This window comes from Hetaerina americana, unplaced genomic scaffold, assembly GCF_022747635.1.
Source record: "Hetaerina americana unplaced genomic scaffold, ioHetAmer1.1.p SCAF_190, whole genome shotgun sequence".
In the NCBI taxonomy this organism is placed as follows: Eukaryota; Metazoa; Arthropoda; class Insecta; order Odonata; family Calopterygidae; genus Hetaerina; species Hetaerina americana.
Genome location: NW_027286753.1, coordinates 34138 through 55442, shown reverse-complemented (window position 1 = coordinate 55442; position 21305 = coordinate 34138). Strand labels below are relative to the sequence as shown.

The 21305-nt window shown below is 36.3% G+C and overlaps 1 protein-coding gene across 2 annotated transcripts in view; it reads left to right on the top strand.

The window, feature by feature from the left end:
* The window catches only part of LOC139687396 (integrin alpha-PS2-like), a 391921-nt gene that overhangs the window by 356468 nt on the left and 14148 nt on the right, over window positions 1-21305 (top strand). For both annotated transcript variants that reach the window (XM_071584525.1, XM_071584524.1), the window contains 9 exons: window positions 818-993; window positions 2019-2237; window positions 3400-3502; window positions 5554-5651; window positions 6624-6760; window positions 10181-10347; window positions 10929-11077; window positions 16206-16408; window positions 17482-17728. In XM_071584525.1, coding sequence (XP_071440626.1) covers window positions 818-993; window positions 2019-2237; window positions 3400-3502; window positions 5554-5651; window positions 6624-6760; window positions 10181-10347; window positions 10929-11077; window positions 16206-16408; window positions 17482-17728 — 1499 coding nt within the window. The remainder of the gene's footprint in view (window positions 1-817; window positions 994-2018; window positions 2238-3399; window positions 3503-5553; window positions 5652-6623; window positions 6761-10180; window positions 10348-10928; window positions 11078-16205; window positions 16409-17481; window positions 17729-21305) is intronic.

The window sequence follows — 21305 nt, the reverse complement described above, 5'->3', positions numbered from 1 at the left end:
TGCCTGTTGTCTGTGAGTAGAAAACCAATACATGCACCCATACATTTTGTGTCAAAGGAAAAATTCATCAATGCATGACTTATTCCGTACATTATAAAGATGGACAGATATAATTAAATATGCATTATTGGGATTATGGCTTGTTTGTGACATAAAATTCATACTATGTTGTCTTTCATTTTTCATGTGCTTCTGTGGTTTTGCGGGTGCATGAATATTGATTTCATTTTTTTCGCCATCATCATTACCCACGACAGCTCTTTGTCCTCGCTTGGAGAGTGTTTATGATTCATTTTTGTATTTGAGGTTTAAAACACAGCGACAGGCATAATAAAATCAACCTTAAGTAAATCAAGATTGATAAGCTCAACTATTTCAATGTTCAGTACTTAATAAAACTTACAATGTTAACTTCCAATTAATGCTCAAATTGGGTGTATTTAATTTAATTTAACTTATGTCTAATTCCTTTTATAATCCAAAAAAATTAACAAGGAAATATTAACATTTGACTTATTTCATTAAGCTGTTATTGAGCATTTTAGTAAAAATCAAAACATGTTCATTATTATCACGCTAGTATCATAAAGTCTCAATGTCTCCATTTTGACGGTCAAAATCGTGAAATTTTGATTTTGATGAAATCAGTCTTCAAGTAATTAATTGTTCAGCCAATTGGGAAATAATCATAAAAAATTGTAAAACAATAACTTTCAAGTGGAATACTTATAATGACATTAAATGGTAGCATTGACCAATTATCCATGCCAAATGCTAATGCTAAATTTACTTCATGCTGGAATGCTTGCACGTGTAGGGCAAGTGTTCTATCAGAACTTGACCAATCGCCTGGAAGTGATGGCCACAAGGGAGGGACCAGCTGCAGATGATGACAGTTACCTTGGATATTCTGTTGCTGTGGGTGATTTCAGCGAAGGTGAAGAGAGTGGAGTGGTGGTTGGGATGCCACGTGGAGCAAGCCTCTTGGGAAAGGTAAAGGCATTGAGGAATTACTCACTGCATTCTTGCTTGACATTGCTATCTATGAATCACTCAATCCCTCTCACATCAGGATAAAAAGTTTTACTCTTGGGAAAAAAAATTCATGGGGCATGCCCAGCAAATTAAAAATCCTATTGTATCCATTGCTTGGTGGTAACACTGGCCACAAATATCATATATGATTGTTCCTTAATTATTATTATTACACTTTAGGTTTTTTATTGACTCTATCTTCTCTGAAAAGTGATAACTTCAATCTCCAAAAAGCTTTGCAAGAATCTCTTCCTAATCAGGATACTTAAAAGCTGTATTCCTGAGGACCATTTCAGACTTTCCTATTTTGCTTTTTTCCAAAGTCACCTAATTTATGGCCTAAGGCTTTGAGGACATGCAAGTGGCACAAAAGCTTTGCTGATGTTACAAAAGAAAGCAGTTAGGATTATGACCAGCTCTGGCCATCGTGATCACTGTCATCAAATATTTGTCAAGCTAAGCATAATGATGGTCTTTAATATATACATTTACCAGTACTTATTTCATATAAAAGATAATGTGAATAATTATGTGTTAAGAGGCAATATGCACAGCCATGATACAAGGTCAAGAAATATGCTAGACATTAGCCAATGCAGATTGTCCAGTACCTTCAATCAGTCGGATGACCTTGCCTTAAAATTCTGTAACAAACTTCCCCGCACTGTAGGACTGATTTGCTATAATAGGTTCAAGAAAATAATTGAGGATTGGTTGATTTCAAACCCTTTGTATTCTTTAAGTGAATATTTTGAACTTAACTTCACAAGGGTGAAATTATGAAACCTGTGTTTATCCTCACAATGGTGATGAATGTATGTATTTATGTGTTTTCTAATGATGACATACAGGTATACATGTACGGTAGCAAGTACTGTTCTTTGACAATAACGATTGATGAAGATTATTATTAATATTATTTTAGATTTCATGCTATGCAAGTGAATTTCAGCATTATATTTTCATTTTCCAAATCATTTTAGGTGATGGTATTCACTTGGAATTTGACAAACTTACAAAACATAACGGGTACTCAGCTTGGAGCTTACTTTGGCTATGCTGTGTGTGTTGCTGACATGGATGGAGATGGGTTGGATGACATCATTGTGGGTGCCCCCTTGCACTCAGACTGGGAAGACAATGAAGGACGCTATGAGACCGGCCGCATTTATGTTTATTATCAGAAAGGAGAAGGATCTGAGGTAGGAGTGGAAACATGCATTGATAAAAAAGAACATGGTCTGTTTTTACACTGGACAATTCACTCAACTTTCAGCACTTTAAGATGTATTTAAAAAAAAAGCTTTTGGCATTGTCCTCCTGACTTGATAAATTTCAAATTTTGGGCATTATTTAATGGTAATAAATTAAACAAAGGATTTATTCTTAGAATGAGAACAGGAATAAGAAGACATGCTTGGTGTTACTTCTATTTGAATGAGTAAGAATACCGATGACCATAATGGATTTGTAATTAGAGTTCTCTAAAATGTTTAATACATACAGGTACCTGAACTATATGCAACCCGAATTATGTGTTAAAAATTACAATTTCTCTTTTGCGGTTTAATCAGTTAAATATGTAAGTGTGTCTGTTGAATGAAGTTATTGCCCCACTTTCAAATGAAGTGGATACTAGCTTGAAATTTGTGAGAAATTGCGTGGAAAATAAATTTGCAGCAAATTCCCTCTGTAATGCTTTAAGAAAGAATCTAATCTGGAATATCTTGTATAAAATAGGAAAGTTTGACTTAAAATTACATAGCCTATGTCTCAAGGAATCAAATTAGAAGTGGTAGATATGATTATGTTTCTGAGAGTGCATAACTATTGCTAAAACTTTTGATGTTCTTATGCTAAATCACCTGGAAATATAGTGGAATATTGAGTTTTGCTGAAAAATACTATCGTAACCAGTGACTCACGGCCTGGGGAACATTGCTGTATTTTTTAAAGGGTCCCTTTCAAGTAAATGGATTCAGGAAAATGTTTTACTCTTGAAATCAATGAGGTAGATAAATGATAAAATAAATAGAATAGACCAATTAGGTCAAAAATTGTGCAAAGTAAAAATGTGTTATTTGTGCTATAGTGTTGAACTATTGTGCTCATAGTGTTGAGCATCAATGCCACAAAATAATATTTGCCGAGCAGTTTCCATATTTTTTCTTTTCCTGAGAAGTTACTGTTAGATTCGCTTCTGAAGTTTACCTGAAGCAGATATTTTTATCTCAAATAATAATTTCCGAAGAAGCATGAAAACCTATCTGTTATTAAAAGAGAGACACATGTGTTAGATTTAATGAATTTTAATGAAATCCAGCAAATGATATGCCATCTGATATGTTAAAATATGTTTTCCAGAAAAAATTCTCCAAGTTTGACTCTCGGGATGGGAAGAACTCCAAGTCTCGCTTTGGCCTTGCTTTGAGTGGCCTGAGTGACATCAACAAGGACAAGTTTGAAGGTGAGATATTAATCATGAAGCTAAGTCATGATGCTTCAGTTGCTAAGTAAAATAACACACTGACTAATTAGCCTTAAATAAGGAGCTGTGGTAAATATATATCACAGTTGCGTTCAGTGGGCAAATTTACTTTTAATTTGATGAATATTTTTGATTGCTATAATAGTTTTCTTTAGTATATAACCTCGGGATATAGAAGTTAAACATGCATGGAAGTAGTTGTGCATGGTTTTTAGTGTCACTCAAGAGGATGCAGAAGACCATCCTTCGTTTAGATGGTTTAAAAATTCTACAAAATCCCATGAAGCTGCATTGTCTTGGCCAGTGGTTGTCTCCAAACACAAAGCCATCATTTATCTGGATATAAGAAGTAGGTGGCAGCAGCCCTCCATAATTTAATTGAAGTGGAGGTCACAATAGTCTTTGCAACAACTACTATATCACTGCAGGCGTTGTACCAACTGCCTCTAATAGCTGCAGCGCTGCAATATGGGAGACAATCGGAAACTAACACATTGCCATCCCAAGGAGCAGCACTCAAAATTCTTTCTCTTTTCTATTATTAATTGGAGTAACAGACAACGGCAACACTCTGAAAACTTCCTTACTTTTACCCTGAGGTTAGTAGGGAAAATAATCTCCAAGTAAGAGGAGGGAAAGACTTGTGGAAGTTGAGGAGGTTTTCTATCTAGACACCGAGGCCACATTCATTGGAAGAAGCAAGGGGGATAATATTAAGCAGAATTAGAATGTCAAAGTAGACGATCAGAAAAAAGTAACTGCCAAAAGTAAATAATACTAGCAAAGATATAAGGAAGCAGTGATCGATCATATGGTATCCACTCTGCAAGGGGATATGAACATTGGATGATTGGGGAACCAGAGGGGAGAAGGTCAGAGGCAGTGGCAGGGCAGTGATACTGTGGAGTGATGACAGATATAAAATTGATAAGGGTAGCAAATTAAGATGTTCTTTGAAGAGTGAGTGAATACCTATGGAAGGCACTTTCAAGAAGAGGGAAACCAATGCGTACTGAGGCTCAGTGGCTTCCTGAAGACCATCATTGAAGGAAACATATAGATGGGGAAAATTATGGAGGAAGACTTGGAAAGAACCATAATAATTATAATTTGGCCTTATTCGGGCGAGATTGAGACTGTGGCAGTCCCTTCTTCCACCTAGCCCATCGTCAAATACATTCAATGAAAATATATTTACATTTGAGTGCTAAATAATATAAAAAGAACTATATAGTGACAATTGGTTCACAGTGAATATGCATGAGTACAAAGAGTGTAGAAAGACATGCACAATTGCAGGAAAAACGTAAGGAATACAACTTTCATCCTTGCCAAAAAAAACCCACTGCAGGAAAACACCCACACATTAAGGGAAGTGTGAAAAACCTGTGAAAACCTACATACATAATGCTAATGTTATAATTTACCAAATCAAAAATATCGATGCATGTAAAATAAGAGAAAAAACAAAAGGAGAACTGATGTACACATATAAATGCAGAGAAAAATTAATTAAAATAATATTACTGATTAATAATACAGGATTAAGAAATAAAAACGAATTAAATAAAAAAATATTACTAAAATACGATTAAATAAATTAAAGTCTAAAAATTTTTTGAACTGAAGCCCACCCCAGAAGTGAGATTTCAACAGAAGGATTAATACAAGAAGTGGATTTTCTAAATACCAGTTGTGTGAAGATGATATGTCTGTGAGCTTATGAAGTGTTTTACTTGCCATTCTGCTGTGATTTATAACCATGAGAAGCAAGTAATGGGAAAGGTCAGTGTAGGGATTTATGAGGGAATGAAGAGATTGGATTGGAGGGCTGCTACTAACCAATCTTCATTAGAATCTGCTATTAACCAATCTGAATTAGAATCAGCTGCTACCATTCAATCTTCATTGTTTGGCCAATCAATTCATGATGATGTTTTGAATATGCTCATTCTCTATATGTATTTGCACTTGTTTTACTGATTTTAAAAATTAATTCCACTTTCCATAATTTTTCTTGCAATTTATAGATATTGTTGTGGGTGCACCGTATGATGGGCCAACTGAAAGGGGGGCTGTGTACATCTACCACGGTTCGAGCTCGGGAATCAGGGAGAAGCCTTCTCAGGTGAGAAACTCATGCTGTGAGAAGTGTAAATGTGTTTGCATTGAAAAGAGCCTGTGATATGATGGAGTGCGCACTCTCTCCTTATTTTATGAGCATCTGCTCAACTCTCTTCCTGCTTGTGCCATCTTTCCTCAATATTACTCTCTTTTGTGCTTTTTGCCTGGGTAATTTGAAAGGTTCTCATAATTACCACCAGTTATCAGTGCTAGCACAATGAATTTCCCATGTAGTAATAGGTAAATATGTAATGAGTTAATATGGAAACACTTAAGTGCTCTGGGAAGAATACTTTTGGATTTGATTTGTCTATTTATTTGGTGTAGTGGGTGGTTATGTTTTTTCCCATTACCATTCATTCCTTATTCTGTGAATTATTTTTAATAGTTTTTTGAAATTGCCGATGTGTTGTATCTGTATGTTATTGCATAAGTCAGGCATCTCAGTTCCTTACCTTGAATGGGCTGATCAATCAAAAGAGTAAGATTTTGGTAAATCTGTAATAATTTTGCTCGTAAGAAGTGGTTCATGATTCGTTAACCTGTGAAATAAATTCAGGAGTACATCAAAAAGTACATGTATCTCTGTGGTTGACTAAGAAGTAGACCAAATTTAATTAAGTGGGAGTGACAGTGATACCAACAGGGTAAGTGATATGAAAATATTCTTGTCCCATCCATGTGCCCAACAAAAAAAATGCCAATGTTATAAATGGTCATTAGTTGGCATGGATTATTTGAGAAATTAACACAGAAGCAATTGTTAAGAATTATTTTCCTATTTCTTTACTGTGTGCACCCTCTAAAGGTATAACAGTAAATTACATAAAGAATTCTTGATTGGTCACTGGGTGCCTAACTTTTTGCCTTTCCTTTGTATCTCCAATCGCACTGTGTCTATGTTTTAATATTTAGCAAAATAAAAAGAGGAGTGAGTTGAGTTGTCTGATGGCATGATGACACCTCTCATTTCTAGGTAATCTTTGCTGAAACTGTCAATGGTCTCCTCACCACTTTTGGATTCTCTGTCTCGGGTGGAATGGATTTGGATGACAATGAATATCCTGACATTGCGATCGGAGCCTATGAATCGGACACTGCAGTATATCTCAGGTGAGGAAAAACTTTTGAAAAATACATCAACTGCTAGCTTATCAAAGTTTTGTTTCTTTTTAGATGTACATTAGTATTGTCAAAGGAGTTTGAGGAGCCCATGAACAATTGTGTGATATATGCAAAACGTGTGTATTAAAAAAGGTGTTTGGATATGTAATCTTCATCCATGTTATCATCTGACTGAAAATTTAGCTTGCAACACTAAGCTGACAGTAAAATATAAAATTCATTTTTTTCACAGTCAAATTTGCACATAATAAATTTTGGATTACTCTTGCGTTGAATGGCATTCAATTTGGTGTTGGGATGCCAAATCTCAAAAAAAGAACTTCAACAGCTATTTGTGGCCACATAGTTTCGTCTACTCTTGCGTGTATGTTATGATAGTACATATTAAGTGTAAAACTTGAGTTTGCATCAGGTAATTTCTTTTACTGGAGCATTATTTAATTTTTTAACCAAACGGGGTAGCTTGCAAGTAACATCTTGTGCATTTATATGATTTTTTTTCTATTTTGTGTTAGAGATATGCTTTAGGCATTATATTTTATAAGGTTTCAGTCAACACTTGCCATTGTTAAGAAAAAGAACCTCACTCTGACTACATGTAAATTAGGTAGGCTGTACTAAAATGGGCTGTGGATGACAACACAGGATGTCCAATTATCTCCTTTGGTTCGTGACCTCATCCCAAATGATCAATCAAAATTATTCCCAGATTTAATCTCGGATTATACAATTTTATAATATGACTGATGCAGAGTTGGTAGGGAGTTTTTTCTCGCCAGCTGTTTTCCATTCACAGACCACTCAAGGTGCAACAAGTACCCTTGTAACTACAGAAATCCATTCCCCCAGTTTATACTTTCACTGAATTTTAGTAAACAATAATGAGCATAAATTGAATGATGTTAAAAAGCTGGGGTTGCATTAAAGGTTTTTTACTTAAGATGCCTATTTTTTATGAAAACGACTCATGCAGTAAAATCCAAAATAGTATAATTTTTGCTGTGGTATTTAGTGATAATATAGATTCTCATGATTGATGGAGCTCTCTAAGGGAAATGCGGGAAAATGAGGGAATGATGGGTTCTTCTCTTCTTAATATCCTTTATTATTTACAAACACATGATTATTGTGTTAATTACGAGGGCCCGTCCAGAAAGTAAATTACTTTTTGGCCTAGCAGGGAGTGCATGAGACCAGAGCCACCATCTTGTTTTCTAAACATCCCTACAGTCAGTCCACGAATCCCTTTAGCATTGTAGCATGTGCAGAATATGGTTCTCCTATGTTACTCACATTTCAAACTCTTAAAATGTGCCTTGCAACAGAAAATCCTACGAGTTGTGAAGTGCAATCTATGATTAGGTTTTTACTGCCAAAAAGCCACAAGCCAACTGAAATTCATGGGCAACTTTGTTAAGCGTACAGAGATGAAATAATGAGTGAGGAAGTGGCGCATTTAGTTACAAAATTGCCGCAACTCCAATGTTTATGATGAGGACTGCAGTGGTCAGTCTAGCCTTGTGACAGATGAACTGACGGTAGAAATCAGCAAAAAAATACATGAAAATCACCAATTTGTGAAAATGTCTTGCTAGACATGACCTACTTTGACGGTAATTGAGAATTTCATGCTGGTGTAAACGAGTGGTTAAAATGTAAGGTGGTAGATTTTTTCAGAGATGGAATTAGAAAGACTGTGTATCATTGTGATAAATGCCTCAATTTAAATAGCATAAATTTAGAACATAGTTTAAGAACGTACCTTTCAAATGCATGTAATAAAACTGTGTTTTATCACTAGGTTCACCTTTTATTTTAAAGCATAAGTTAGTTTCTGGAAATCCCTTGTATACCAGCCCGTGACAAATTTCATTTGTGGCTAATAAAATCCTGGTTTTATTAGGTTTGAAGTAACTTATCAGGAATTCTCTATTCATTTTCCTTGTTATTCTGGAGCACACCGTAATATTTGACTCAAAGCTTTTTATCTATGGATGCAGGCAACAAGCAATGATGTTTAATTACCTGGCACATGCAATAAACAAGGTATGGCACAAATTACTGTGTTTGCCGGTGCAAAGAATACACTTCTTTTCCCCTCAAAATATGACTGAAATATTGGTCTTTCACCAGGGATTAAATTGTAATGTGGAATTTGTGCCTAAAACTTCTTCTTTGTATCAACCTTAAGTGCCAAAGTCGTGCAACTATGGTGAATTTTCCCAAAAATGCCAGCGTCACTCTGGGTGACTCTTCTCTCAATGGCTATAATTGTAAATAAAAATTTTCATGCTTTATTCCCTTTTTTGTTCTTCATTTTTAAATTTTTTTTCAATTTTCAGTAAATTATTATGAATAATAATGTGTTTTACAGACAATTTTTGTGGGAAATTAAGAAATTACACTTGACACCCAATGAGGTTACTTAATATTTTAATCTCTTTTTGCAGTTTTTTAATTTTGCAAGTACCCAACTCATATAATTTCTTATGAGTCTATGTAAAGTGAACTCCTCCTCCTATTTACCCTAAATATATTATTTTTTTAAATAAATTGAAGAATAAATGTTCAAGGTTTGTACAAAAACTTTGTTTGTTTGTAAAAAAAAAATAAAAAATAAAAAGCATCGCTGACAATTTTTTCCTCACGTGCATTGCGTGAAGTGTTGAATTCAGACCATTGGTTAAGTGTGCGTATGATCACAGATAATATATTGGCATTGATAAGATGACAGTGCACACCATTATCACTGAAAATTTAGTGGCACAAAATATCTGCACTAAACTCATCCTGAAGGTCTTGATGGAAGACCAAAGAGCAGAGTCAAGTGTCTACTTGCAAAGACCTTCGCAACGGCATTATGACGATTCCCCAACCCCCTTAAAGCCCTGACTTGGCGCCAGCAGACTATTTCCTATTCCCTATAAAGGTGAAATCCTACCTCCTTTAAAGGACACCACTGTGGAACCCTAAGTGTAGAAGTTTACACACATACCCTTAAGGACCTTCCAGAGTCTGCTTACCATGGATGGAAAAGCTGCTGGCTAAAGTGTGTTGACACCCAAAGGATGCACTTTGAAGAATTTTGAGGCATTTGTAGCAATATCTAAAATAAATCTTATTCTTCCTAAATTTTTGCCAATTCTTTTTATACAAATCATAAAAAGAGACGTTTCAGGCGTGATATGGTGGAATATCATGATTAATTAAAAATTGGCAATTTTCCACAAGATAAAATTCAATGCGACCGGTTTCAATATGACTACAGCATCATCACCTGATGATTGATGAATTGCAAATTTTAAATTAATAAATGCAAACCATGTATACTCTCATGGGGAATATTTATCTTGTATTGCAGTAGGTTGATTCAATTGACTAATCACTCTCTTTTCCTGCATTTTACAGAGCTCGACCTGTGATCACCATGGATGCAAAGCTAACATTTCACTCTGAATCGAAGCAAATATCCCTCGATGAAAAGGAATGCCGGATGCGTGACAACACTCCTGTTTCGTGCACCTTTTTGAATGTTTGCTTGGAATACAGTGGAGTTGGTGTTGACAGACGGCTTGGTAAATTTTAATGACATCCAGTAAAATAAATCTTTCTAAAATGTATGCATGCTGTATGTTTTGAGAAAAATAGTTGATACTGAAGTAGCATTCTGTTAGTATTCAGGTTTGGAGCTTTAAACATACATAAAAACTATTCATCATGGTGTTCAGCAAGTGCTAAATTGATTTACATGTGCACCAATAAGCACTAGGTACTTAAAGCTCTGTTTTCATGCATTCAGTTTTGAATTCCTTTTTTGCATTGCCCTTGTGACGTATGCCCTCTTCATGTCTGTGGCACTGCCAGATGGAGACAGAAGGCTGTAATAATCTATTCACTCTGTGTTTTGATTGAATTTGAACACATGACAGACAATAAGCCTACTTTTATGCTTGACAAGAGAGTTTATTGGGTTGCATAAAACATGCATAAAATTTTGCAACTTTTTCATCGGCAGCTATCTGTTTGGATCAGCTGCACTGGTTGCAGTGCTACAAAACTGGATGCATGAAAATTTAGCCAAAGTAATGCCATGTTTTTTTTGTTCAGTACTGTGAAAAGGTTAGAGAAAATAAAGTGATTGCCTTTACCTTTACAGATTTTGACATTCAGTACATCTTGGACTCGAAGAAAACACGCGAGCCCAGAATGTTCTTTCTGAATGAAGAAGGTCGAAATATCATCAATCAAACAATCAGGCTAGACAAAGGGGGTTTGATTTGCAAGAATATGAATGTTTACATCAAGGTAAGTCAGCGTTTAATATCTTTTGGCAATAGATATAGATGTCAGGGATCTCCATAATTTTATCTATTTTTCTAAGGGTTTTAAGTAGGTTGTTGGTGGCAAGTCTAAAGTGATCAATAGAACATTCATTCCAAGCATTCATATTAACTTTCATCTTTATTTTGCTGGACCATTGGGAAATGTGGGAAACAGGCTGATTGGCAATGAGCAACTTAAAATCAATACCTTATTTATATTTTACATTATTTTTCATGGCATCATTTTGTGTGTACATATAGATTTGACTGTAAAACACGTTGATTTGACTGTAATGTGCCTTCTAAATTTCCAATTACCAGAATAATTATTTAAAGTCATATTATTATCTATAAAAGTTATTTTTTTAGATATTATTTTTACAAAGCCATGCAAATGCAGTAAGTGGAAAAAAATATATTAAAACTACAAATGAAAATTAGTGTAATATGGTGTGTAATCATGAAATCAAGGCACTAGTTGTGTATCCCAGGTTTTCCATGACCTTCTAAGCTAATCAGATACTTAACTCCGATTTACAACAAAGTGAGTGCAATGTCTACCCATTGCAGTTAGCATAAATTGCAAATTCTTACAATAAAAATCACCTGAGGCTCAGGCAATATTTGTTGAGGAATTTCCTCATGATCTTGTCATCAACCTTGTCTAGGGGAATATTGACCTTTACAAAAGTTATGAGTCAAAATAAAAAGCCTAAAAGAAAAATTGTTTTAAGAGAGAGACTGTAATGGCTCAAAATGCAAGTTAGAGAGCCATTTTGTCAATTTTAGGGAAGATAGTAAATGCTGAAGATGTGTGAAATCACTTCCTTGATGTTGCACACTAGGAGTCAACAAGTTCATCCCCTGTAAATTTATAAAAGGTAATGCCGAACCTAGATGGTACCACTCAGATGTTAGAAAATCATTACAACATCACAGGATATGTCATGCCAAGATGAAACCAATTTGGGTGATATCTCTACCCACTAAAGTGATGAGGTAACATTGAAGGCAAAAGAGTAACCAGCAGTTTGGAAAAGGACAACTTATTAAATTCCTTCTTTCAAAGCACCTTCAACAATGTCTCACCAAATGTCTCCAATGGCTTACCAAATTGTGCCGGCCGACCTATGCCCAAAATTGATGGGTCATATAATGGAATAGAACATTTACTGAAAAATATTAAGCCTAATAAATTCTCAGGGCCCAATTAATTACCCACTGGTATATTTGAGCAACTAGCATCAGAAGTTGCACTGTATCTAGAAATCTTATTTAAGAAATCACTAGTAGGTCATAAGGTTCCCAGAGATTGGAAAACTGCTACCATAGCACCTAAGTATATTTAAAATGGGGAAAAGGAGGAACCAAGCAGTTGTAATTTCCCTCATGTCCATGTCATGCAAGGTATTAGAACTTATAGTCGCTAGTTTGATTGTGAGACAACTCAATAGTTAGGAATTCTTGATGCCAACGGAGTAGATCCTGCGAGAGACAACCTGCACTTTATCTTCATGATATCCTTATTTCAGGAGAGAGCAATGTCCCAGGGGATGGGTTTTTCTATTTTTAAAAAAGCTTATGATAAATTACTTCATTGTGAACTGCTCACAGCATATGGCATGTATGTAGATATAATTATCATGGACTGAATTAAAGACTTTTTGAATGGTCGAGTACAAAGAGTAGTCATAGGTATTGGCTCTAATGCAGCAAAATTCACATCAGGTGTCTCCCAAAAAGTGTGTTCGGGCCTCTTTGTTCCTTCTTTATGTCAATGACATTAACTCCATAGTGAATGGCAAAAAACTTTTATTTGCCGACAATGCAGTGGTTTACAGAGATATCCGTATTCCTGAGAATAAAGCAGCTTTAGCAGAGGAGCTAAATACTATACAATGCTGGTGTTACACCTGACAAGTAAAATTGAACTAAAAAAATGCAGGGTGATGATTTTTTTGAAAAAGAGCAATTCCCTTCCGAATGCCTACTGCATTGGGAACACCGTAATGGAGCGTGTAGACTCGGATAAATACCTAAGCGTGACCCTCACTCATGATCTCTCCTGGGTGAAACACATGGAGGGAATATGTGGAGATTCTAACAAAAAGTTAGGATTTATTAGAAGACTACTGCATAAATGTGCTGAAAAGGTCAGAGAGAAATTTTATCTTTTGCTTGTTAGGCCTCATTTAGAATATGCTGTTAGTATATGGGATTGTCACAAAGTTGGATTGATTACTAAATTGGATCACACGCAGCGCAGAGAAGCTAGATTTGTAAAAATTTGTTATGATAAACTGAATAATGTATCAAAATTATTAGATAAGCTGGGCTGGGAATCACTCACAGAGCAAAGGCTAAATTACAGATTGAATCTCTTGCGTAAATTGGAAGAATGTCTATTTAGCAGTGATGTTGAAAATGAATTATTGCACCCATTGTACTACAGTAGGCGAGATCGTATTAACAAAATTAGAGAGATTGTGTTAAACAAATAGATACAAGGTTTCATTTCTCTCATGAATAATGTAACGTTTGCCTGACTGTGCTAGGAAGAAAAAGTGTTTTGGGTCAAGCATAGTCTGGTTTGAAATCACCCCCTGCCACACACCTAAGCAGTAGCTTGCAGGGTACTAAAAAAAACTTAAAGTTTCTGTGATTCTCTGATCATTTACAAATTCCTCTTCCACTCGTACAACCTTAGCTTCAGTTGTTAAATCCTTGAAACTCCACTACTGTTTAGTTGCCTTTGCTCTTGCCACTTCAGCCAACTCCATTTTCTGGGAATCAGGAGATTTGTGTTTCCTACAGGGAATATTCATCAATATGAGCATTAATAATATCCAAGCCATCATGTGAAATTTTCTGTCTACTGAAGCTCACCAATCTTGTCCACAACTCCAAAACCATGGGTAAAAACCCTGTACCATTTCAGACACATGCTATAAATTTTAAGTACCTTGTGCATTTTTTTATGTGATGCCATTCAATTGATTATTATTAATAGATAATCTATCGGTTAAGGTAGGTTTTTGATGGACACAGCTACCAAATAAATATCTTGTCCCTCCTGACAAAACGCTGCCCAACTGCCCAATTAAATAATTTGTGACTCCTAGCTAAACACAACATCCTACTCTACATCAAGTCCCTCTTCATACCCGAGTACCTCCTTCCTCCCAGCATCCCGGCCAACATCCCTATCCTATTCCTGCCCTTTCCTCGTTTGCCTAACATTCCCCCTCTATCCCAGTTTTCATTATCCCACTACCCATCAAAATGCTTTTCAAACATTTTTCCTGCCTCCTTATGATTTCTCCCAACAAACCCCTCTCCACCATAGAATAGCCGACAGTTTTAAAAATGTTTTATAGTATTCACCAGTCTTTATCCTTTGAATTCAATTCTCATTGTGGATACAATGAAAGGCAAAATAACTGAGCTTGTATTTTCTCTTTTCGCCAATGGATGACTTGCACATGAGGAACTAAAACTAAAATAGCAGAAAAGATGCCAATAGAATATGAAGACAAGATGATTGAGTTTCATAAAATTGTCATTACAGTAAGAAAAAGAAAAAAATCAAAACTTTCCCAAATAGGAAACATGGGTGAGGTCCCACTGATATTTGATCTACCCTGAAACCACGCAGTAGGTTCTAAAGGTACAAAAAAGTGTTAATGTTAAAACCGTGGGCATGAGAAAATACATTATTGATGTGCTGATGGATCAAAATTACTGCCTCTTTTTATTTTCAATGGGGAAACTTTAAGATAATTATGAGTTTTGGGAAGTATAATTAAAAGGCCATTAACTACAATGTTCCCAAGTGACCTTTTTACAGACATTAATAACTATTAAACTATTACAAGAAATCATAATTAAAAGTTATTAAAAATTTACAATTTTTTCTTAAAAATGTGTATAAAAATGGGGTGTGTCTTATATGCCGCTGCATCCTATACGATGGAAAATATGATAACGGGCTTGGGACTGTTAATAAAAATGTTTATTGGTTCTTATAAGACAAGAATGGGACATGTCTCATTGTCTGCTCATATTCTTTGCGGGCATTGCAGAGTGGTTATTACAGAGTCGGCTTACGTCTCAAAAAATTAAAATATAAATAAATATACAGAGTAAAACATATAACTGCAGTTGGAAGCAGTAAGGAGTGTATTTTGGTAGAGTTATTTATGAAGAAATTCATCTCCCCAGAGAAAGGGACATGAATTCATCAACTATATAGCATGGAATGGAATTGATATAGTTTAGACTTTAGTAACAAAAAAATATCTATTTCCCTTTATTTTCTCGGTAGTGCTTTGAAGAGCTTCATCCGTTATGGTTCTTAGCAAACATGGATGAGGGTTGGGCAGTGATTACAACCCCTTGTGCTTTACCTATGTACATCAGCATTGGTTTTCAGAGTGAACATGGCTTTTTTTTGCTGCGCAAAGATTATAGTATGGAATATATACAAACAGGGAAGAGTTAGAATGTTGAATCTTTTAAAGTACAACTGCTTGCCCTTGGAACTTCTCCTAGGATTCTCACTGCCAATTCTTGTAGTCTTAAGAGGTGCACGAAGTGACATAAGTGCCCCCACACGGCAATGCCATATTTCAGTCTACTGTGAATAAATGCACAATAGACCGAGAGAGCAGTAGCAGTGTCAACCAGGGTCACAACTTTCTCAGGAGGTAGCATCCTGTGGGAACTTTAGGGCATTGGGTTGATCAACATTGACTTCCCTGAATAGAGACTCATGGCTATGTATCCATAATAATTTTGTTATAGTAGGACCCTTAATAGATGACCAAATTATCCTCAAAAGAGGGTAGGCTGTAATTTTTCTTTGGTGGGGATGAAATTGAATAAATGTTGTTTTCTCATTGTTAATAAAAACAAAATTGTCTTCATACCATTTCCTCATAGAGTTGGTTTTGGACTTTATTGTTCACATATTTTGATTCATCCATATTGAAAAGCACAATAGCCCTCATACCTTTAGTTGAGGACTCCCCTTAGCTTTGATTTAAATGATCTCTCAGATTTATCAGAAATGAAACTAAAGGTTTGAATATTTTTATTATGCATATTTTCAGCCAAATATCAAAGATAAGCTGACACCCATTGAGGCTGAATTGAAGTACAGCATGAGAAAAGACTCGACTGCTAGAAGGAGAAGGTCATTGACACCAATTCTGGATGAGAATGCTCCTCCAACTCAAAGGGACTCTATCAGTATACAGAAGAACTGTGGAAAAGATAACATCTGCATCCCTGATCTCAGAATGATCACCACACCGTGAGTTCCCTCTCTTTCCTAAAGACATTATCTATAATTTCTCAGTCATACTAATGCTCCATTGAAAAACTGAGAAAATGAAATAATGACTGTTGTGTTGACCAGCTAAATAACTTCTGTTTATTCAATATTGAGCACAAAAGAGAGCTTCTAAGTTCTCACCCACTGCTAACTAAGATCCTAAGGAGATAACCTCATTTTTGATTTCATAAGGTTCACATTAATTGTGATCTCAAAGAGAGGATTAGATGTTATTGTTATATTATTACCATATATTAATATTATTATTGAATTCAACTATTTAAGATAGGTGATGGATGGACACAGACTGAGCAAAAATACATTTCTTTGTCTAACCTGAAACCCAAAACCTGGCATCTGACACTATGGAAACTTTCTTTAAGCTTGCATACTTCCAACCTCCCTTCATTCCATCCAAACTTCTATCCTATTCCTACCCCTTTCTTGCTTACCTAATGTTCTCTCTGATATCACACCCTTTAACAACATCTAGCTCTGATCAAATAATCTATCTTTCCTGCCTCCTTTCCTTGCCTATTACCTCTTCATTTGTTTTCCTATCTGTCCATTTTTCCAAATCCATCCTTTTCTACACCCGAGTTTCAAAATCCTCCAATTAGTACTTATCATTCTGCATAAAATGGCCACTGCATAAATCCCCATTCCATATGAGTTTTCATTAATCTTTTTTTAAAATCCTTTCTCATCATCCCTATCTTCAATGCCCTCCTTCTTGTGCAAGCTTCTTTGCCTAATGCAATTCTTCTTTTTCTTATGACCCAATTACTTTAACCATTATGTTCCCAAACACTTCCAAGATATATGAACTGTTTCACATCCTACCTTAATATTTAACTTAGCTTTTATATTTCTTGAAAACTGCACCACCTCTGTTTTGTTTACATTTATTCACTGACCATACCTGTACCATGGACTCAACAAAGCTTGTTGAAAAACTAAAGCTTGATCACCCGCAAACCTAACCGATTGTTCCATTAACATGAATTTGGGACACATTTTAACTTCCTGTTTGTTTTATTTTTCCATTTTAGAAGTGTCGCACGTTATTTGCTCGGATCTGATGAGCGATTGGAGTTTGATGTCCTGGTTCACAATGAGGGTGAGGATGCTTTTGAGTCAACATTCAACTTAAAGGTCCCAGAAGGCATAAACTACGTGAACATAGAGCGAATTGATGATTCAGAGAGGGAGATACCTGTGCAATGCTCTGCTCCATCCAGGCTCAACAACAACACTCTTCGCTGTGAAATTGGCAATCCTCTGCCTGGAAAGAAACTGGTAACGCTTCACTCTCACTGCTCTCCTCATCATTGACTAACTCCTCTAGATTTCAAGTTCCCAGGTTTTTTTACTTTTCAAAGCAACAATTTCAATCATTTGCCTTGACCAGGATGTAGCTGATGACTCCGTTAAAAGTTACTGTTGCGGCATCTCCCGCAGTTTCTTTAGAATTATTTACATTTTGTGTTCACGCATCTCTCTTCCGAATGATATTTTTTTTTGTTCCTTTCATTTCTTACTTATGTTTATTTACCATAAGATGTCATTTGATCTAAAGCAATTTATTCATATGATACTGTTGTTTGATGGTTTAGTCTGGTTGTATGAGTATTAAAATTTTTAGAATAACTTCCAATAACTAATTATATTAATCATTAAACTTATATTTAATTATAATAGTAATAAGTTTTGAAACCACTACCATTTTGGAATGCTGGATAATGTCAGAGAGGCACTTGACAGAGTGCCTGGACAGGGTTCATGCCTTCCAGTAAGCATACCACAACTGGCTAGGATGTGTGCTAGGTGCTAGCATGTGTGTGTTGATGCACAAGGGTGCTATTTTGAAGAATTTTTGTAATATTTACTTTAATCTACCGTAAAGATTTTTCCCGGAATTATTCTACCTATTAATGGCTATGTATTCCGAAAAAGGTAAAGGCTACATCATGTGAGGACTACAGGACGATAAGTTTGATATCCCACGCAGCTAAAGTTGTTCTCAGGATCATAAACAAAAGGATGGAGAGTAGGGCAAATGATTACTTAGGGGATGATCAGTTTGGGTTTAGGAAGGGGAGAGGTACGCGTGATGCCATTGCAGCAATGAGATTATTAATCGAGAGGAATATAGAACAGAACCAGGAGGTATTTGCCTGTTTTGTAGATTTCGAAAAAGTGTTCGACAGAATGAATTGGGAAAAACTAATGAGTATTCTGCAGAAAATAGGAATAGATTGGGGGGAAAGGAGGCTAATCTGCAACCTGTACATGTCTCGGACTGCTCAGGTGCGGGTGGGGAACAGGGAGTCCGGATGGGCAGGGTTGCCCATTATCACCGTTTCTGTTCAACCTGTATGTAGAGGAAATGATCAAAGAGGCATGGGAAGAACTGGAGGTAGGAATGAAAGTGGGTGGGGAATTCGTAAAATCAGTTAATTTGTCAATCAGCCAAGAGATTGCAAGCATTGCTGAATGAATTAAAAATTCAGTGCGACAGGTATAGGATGAGAATCAATATTAATAAAACAAAGTTTATGCGGTTTGCTAGAAAGAAAAAGGCTAAGTTGAACATTAAAATAGGAGGGCAAAAACTAGAGCAGGTAGAACAGTTTACGTATCTCGGTAGTGTTATGGACCAACACGGTCAAAGTAGTAGGGACTTAAGGAGAAGAATTGCGCTAGGCAAGGAGGTTTTTCCAAGGAGGAGGGAGTTGATGGGAGAGACGTTGAGTAAGGATATTAAGAAAAGACTCGTAAAAACTTTGCTATAGAGCATAGTTTGTACAGCGCGGAAATGTGGTCATTGAAGCAAGAGGATAGACGTAGACTGGAGGCTTTTGAAATGTTGGTGTGGAGAAGAATGGAGAAGGTGAAATGGACAGAGAAGAAAACACATGAGGAAGTACTTGGTATGGTGGGCGAAGAGAGGGGTTTGTTGGGAGAAATCCTATGGAGGCAGGAAAAGTGGATGAAGGGGGTATTGACCGGCAGTGGGATGTTGAAGACTGTAATAGAGGGGAGAATGTTAGGCAAACGAGGAAAGGGAAGGAACAGGATAGGGATGTTGGACGGGATGAAGGGAAGAAGAAAGTACTCAGAGATGAAGAGGGACCTGATATAGAATAGGATGCTGGATTTTGTGTTTTGTTAGGAGTCACAAAATGTTTTATTTAGTAGCTATGTCCATCCAAAAACCGACCTTAAGCGGTGGATTACCTAATAATAATAATAAATGGCTAAGTATGCACCAGGAAGAAAGGATGACTATGTATAGGTGGCATATATATCCAAATGCCTTTCCTATGAGTGCATAGTGCTATCCCTCATTTGAAAAATAAAAACACCTTGCATCACTCACCCAGGGAATTATACAGCCATCATGTGAATTACATGTTTGAGTCATCTCCATTGTACAATGGTAATTAGAAAAGTTCTCAGAATGGAATACCAGTAGAAATAGACAACTTACCTCTGTGAAGCTTTTATATTTTTCAATTTAGCCTCCCAGTACAGTAATTCACTCGGTTCAGCAATATTCTAATGTCTTGATTCCATCTCAAATAATAGATTACTTAAGGCATGCAAAGTACCCATCTACTTTGGCTGTTAGCTCTTTGTTTGAAGAAAATATCTGTTCCCTCAGTAAAATTTTGAGCTTGAGGAAGAGGTGGGAATCTGATGGCGTCAAATCAGGTATATAAGGTGGTTGTGGCGATTATTCGTATCTTAGTTCATGCATTTTTGCCATGGCTACGACACTTGTGTGTAGGTGCACATTGTCTTGATCAAAGATGACTTTCTTCCTTGCCAATACTGGCCTTTTTTCATGTATCGTTTGCTGTAGTTGGTCCAGCTGCCTTCTCACTGGACAATTCTACTCTTGCGTAGTATTGTCCAGTAGGGAGATAATCTCTCAGCAGAATCCCTTTTGCATCCCAGAAAACTGAAGCCATCACCTTTCTGGCAAATCTTATTGCATTCATTTCCTTTGGGGGGGGGGGGGTGAATCAATATGTTCCCACTGATTTGACTGTTTTTTTGTCCCTGGGGTATAGTGGTGGGTGCAAAGTTTATTCGTGGTCTCAAACTGGTGGAGAATATCTTGTTGATTGTTCTTCAAACAGGTCATACTTTCTATTGTTTCAGGCTTCACTTCGTGGAAGTAATTGATATCCATTATTGAAATAGAAAGAAAGACTCGTACTTTTCCACAGATTTTATTATACGGCACAACGCGTTTCACCGACTTGCGGCATCATCAGGTACAAATTTGCAAAACAGACAGAGGAAGCATATATACCCTCAGGACAGAGTGGGGGCGGGGAGGGTTGGAAGGATTTGAGGGGGGTGGGGGCTCGCAGGTGCGTTGATGGATTGTTTTGACCATTTCCAGGCTAATTTCTCGGAGAGGAGTGGGGAGGGGTATGGGAATAATTGCTCATTACAAAGTGTCGTGTTGGGGTTCACCAAGTGCCTTCTAATCTCTAATTGCTCGAGAGCATCCATTTTTAATCCTTTTGGGAGTGTGTGTAAAATCTGTGGAAAAGTACGAGTCTTTCTTTCTATTTCAATAATGGAGGTCATACTTTGTTTGGAAATTTCCATTCTGTTACATTTGTGTTCCTGTGTCAAGATTTGCAGTACCCATGACCATTTCTCATATCCTATTCCACTGTTAAAATGTGATATGCCCATTCAGATGACATCCCTGCAGCTTCAGCAATTTCTTGCACTTCCAGCTGGCGATACTCCACAACTTGTTTTGCCCGACTACCACGTGGATCATCGTATAATGTGTCCCAACCAAACTTAGACTCGTTTCTCCACTTTGCAACAGTTGAATATGAAGGAG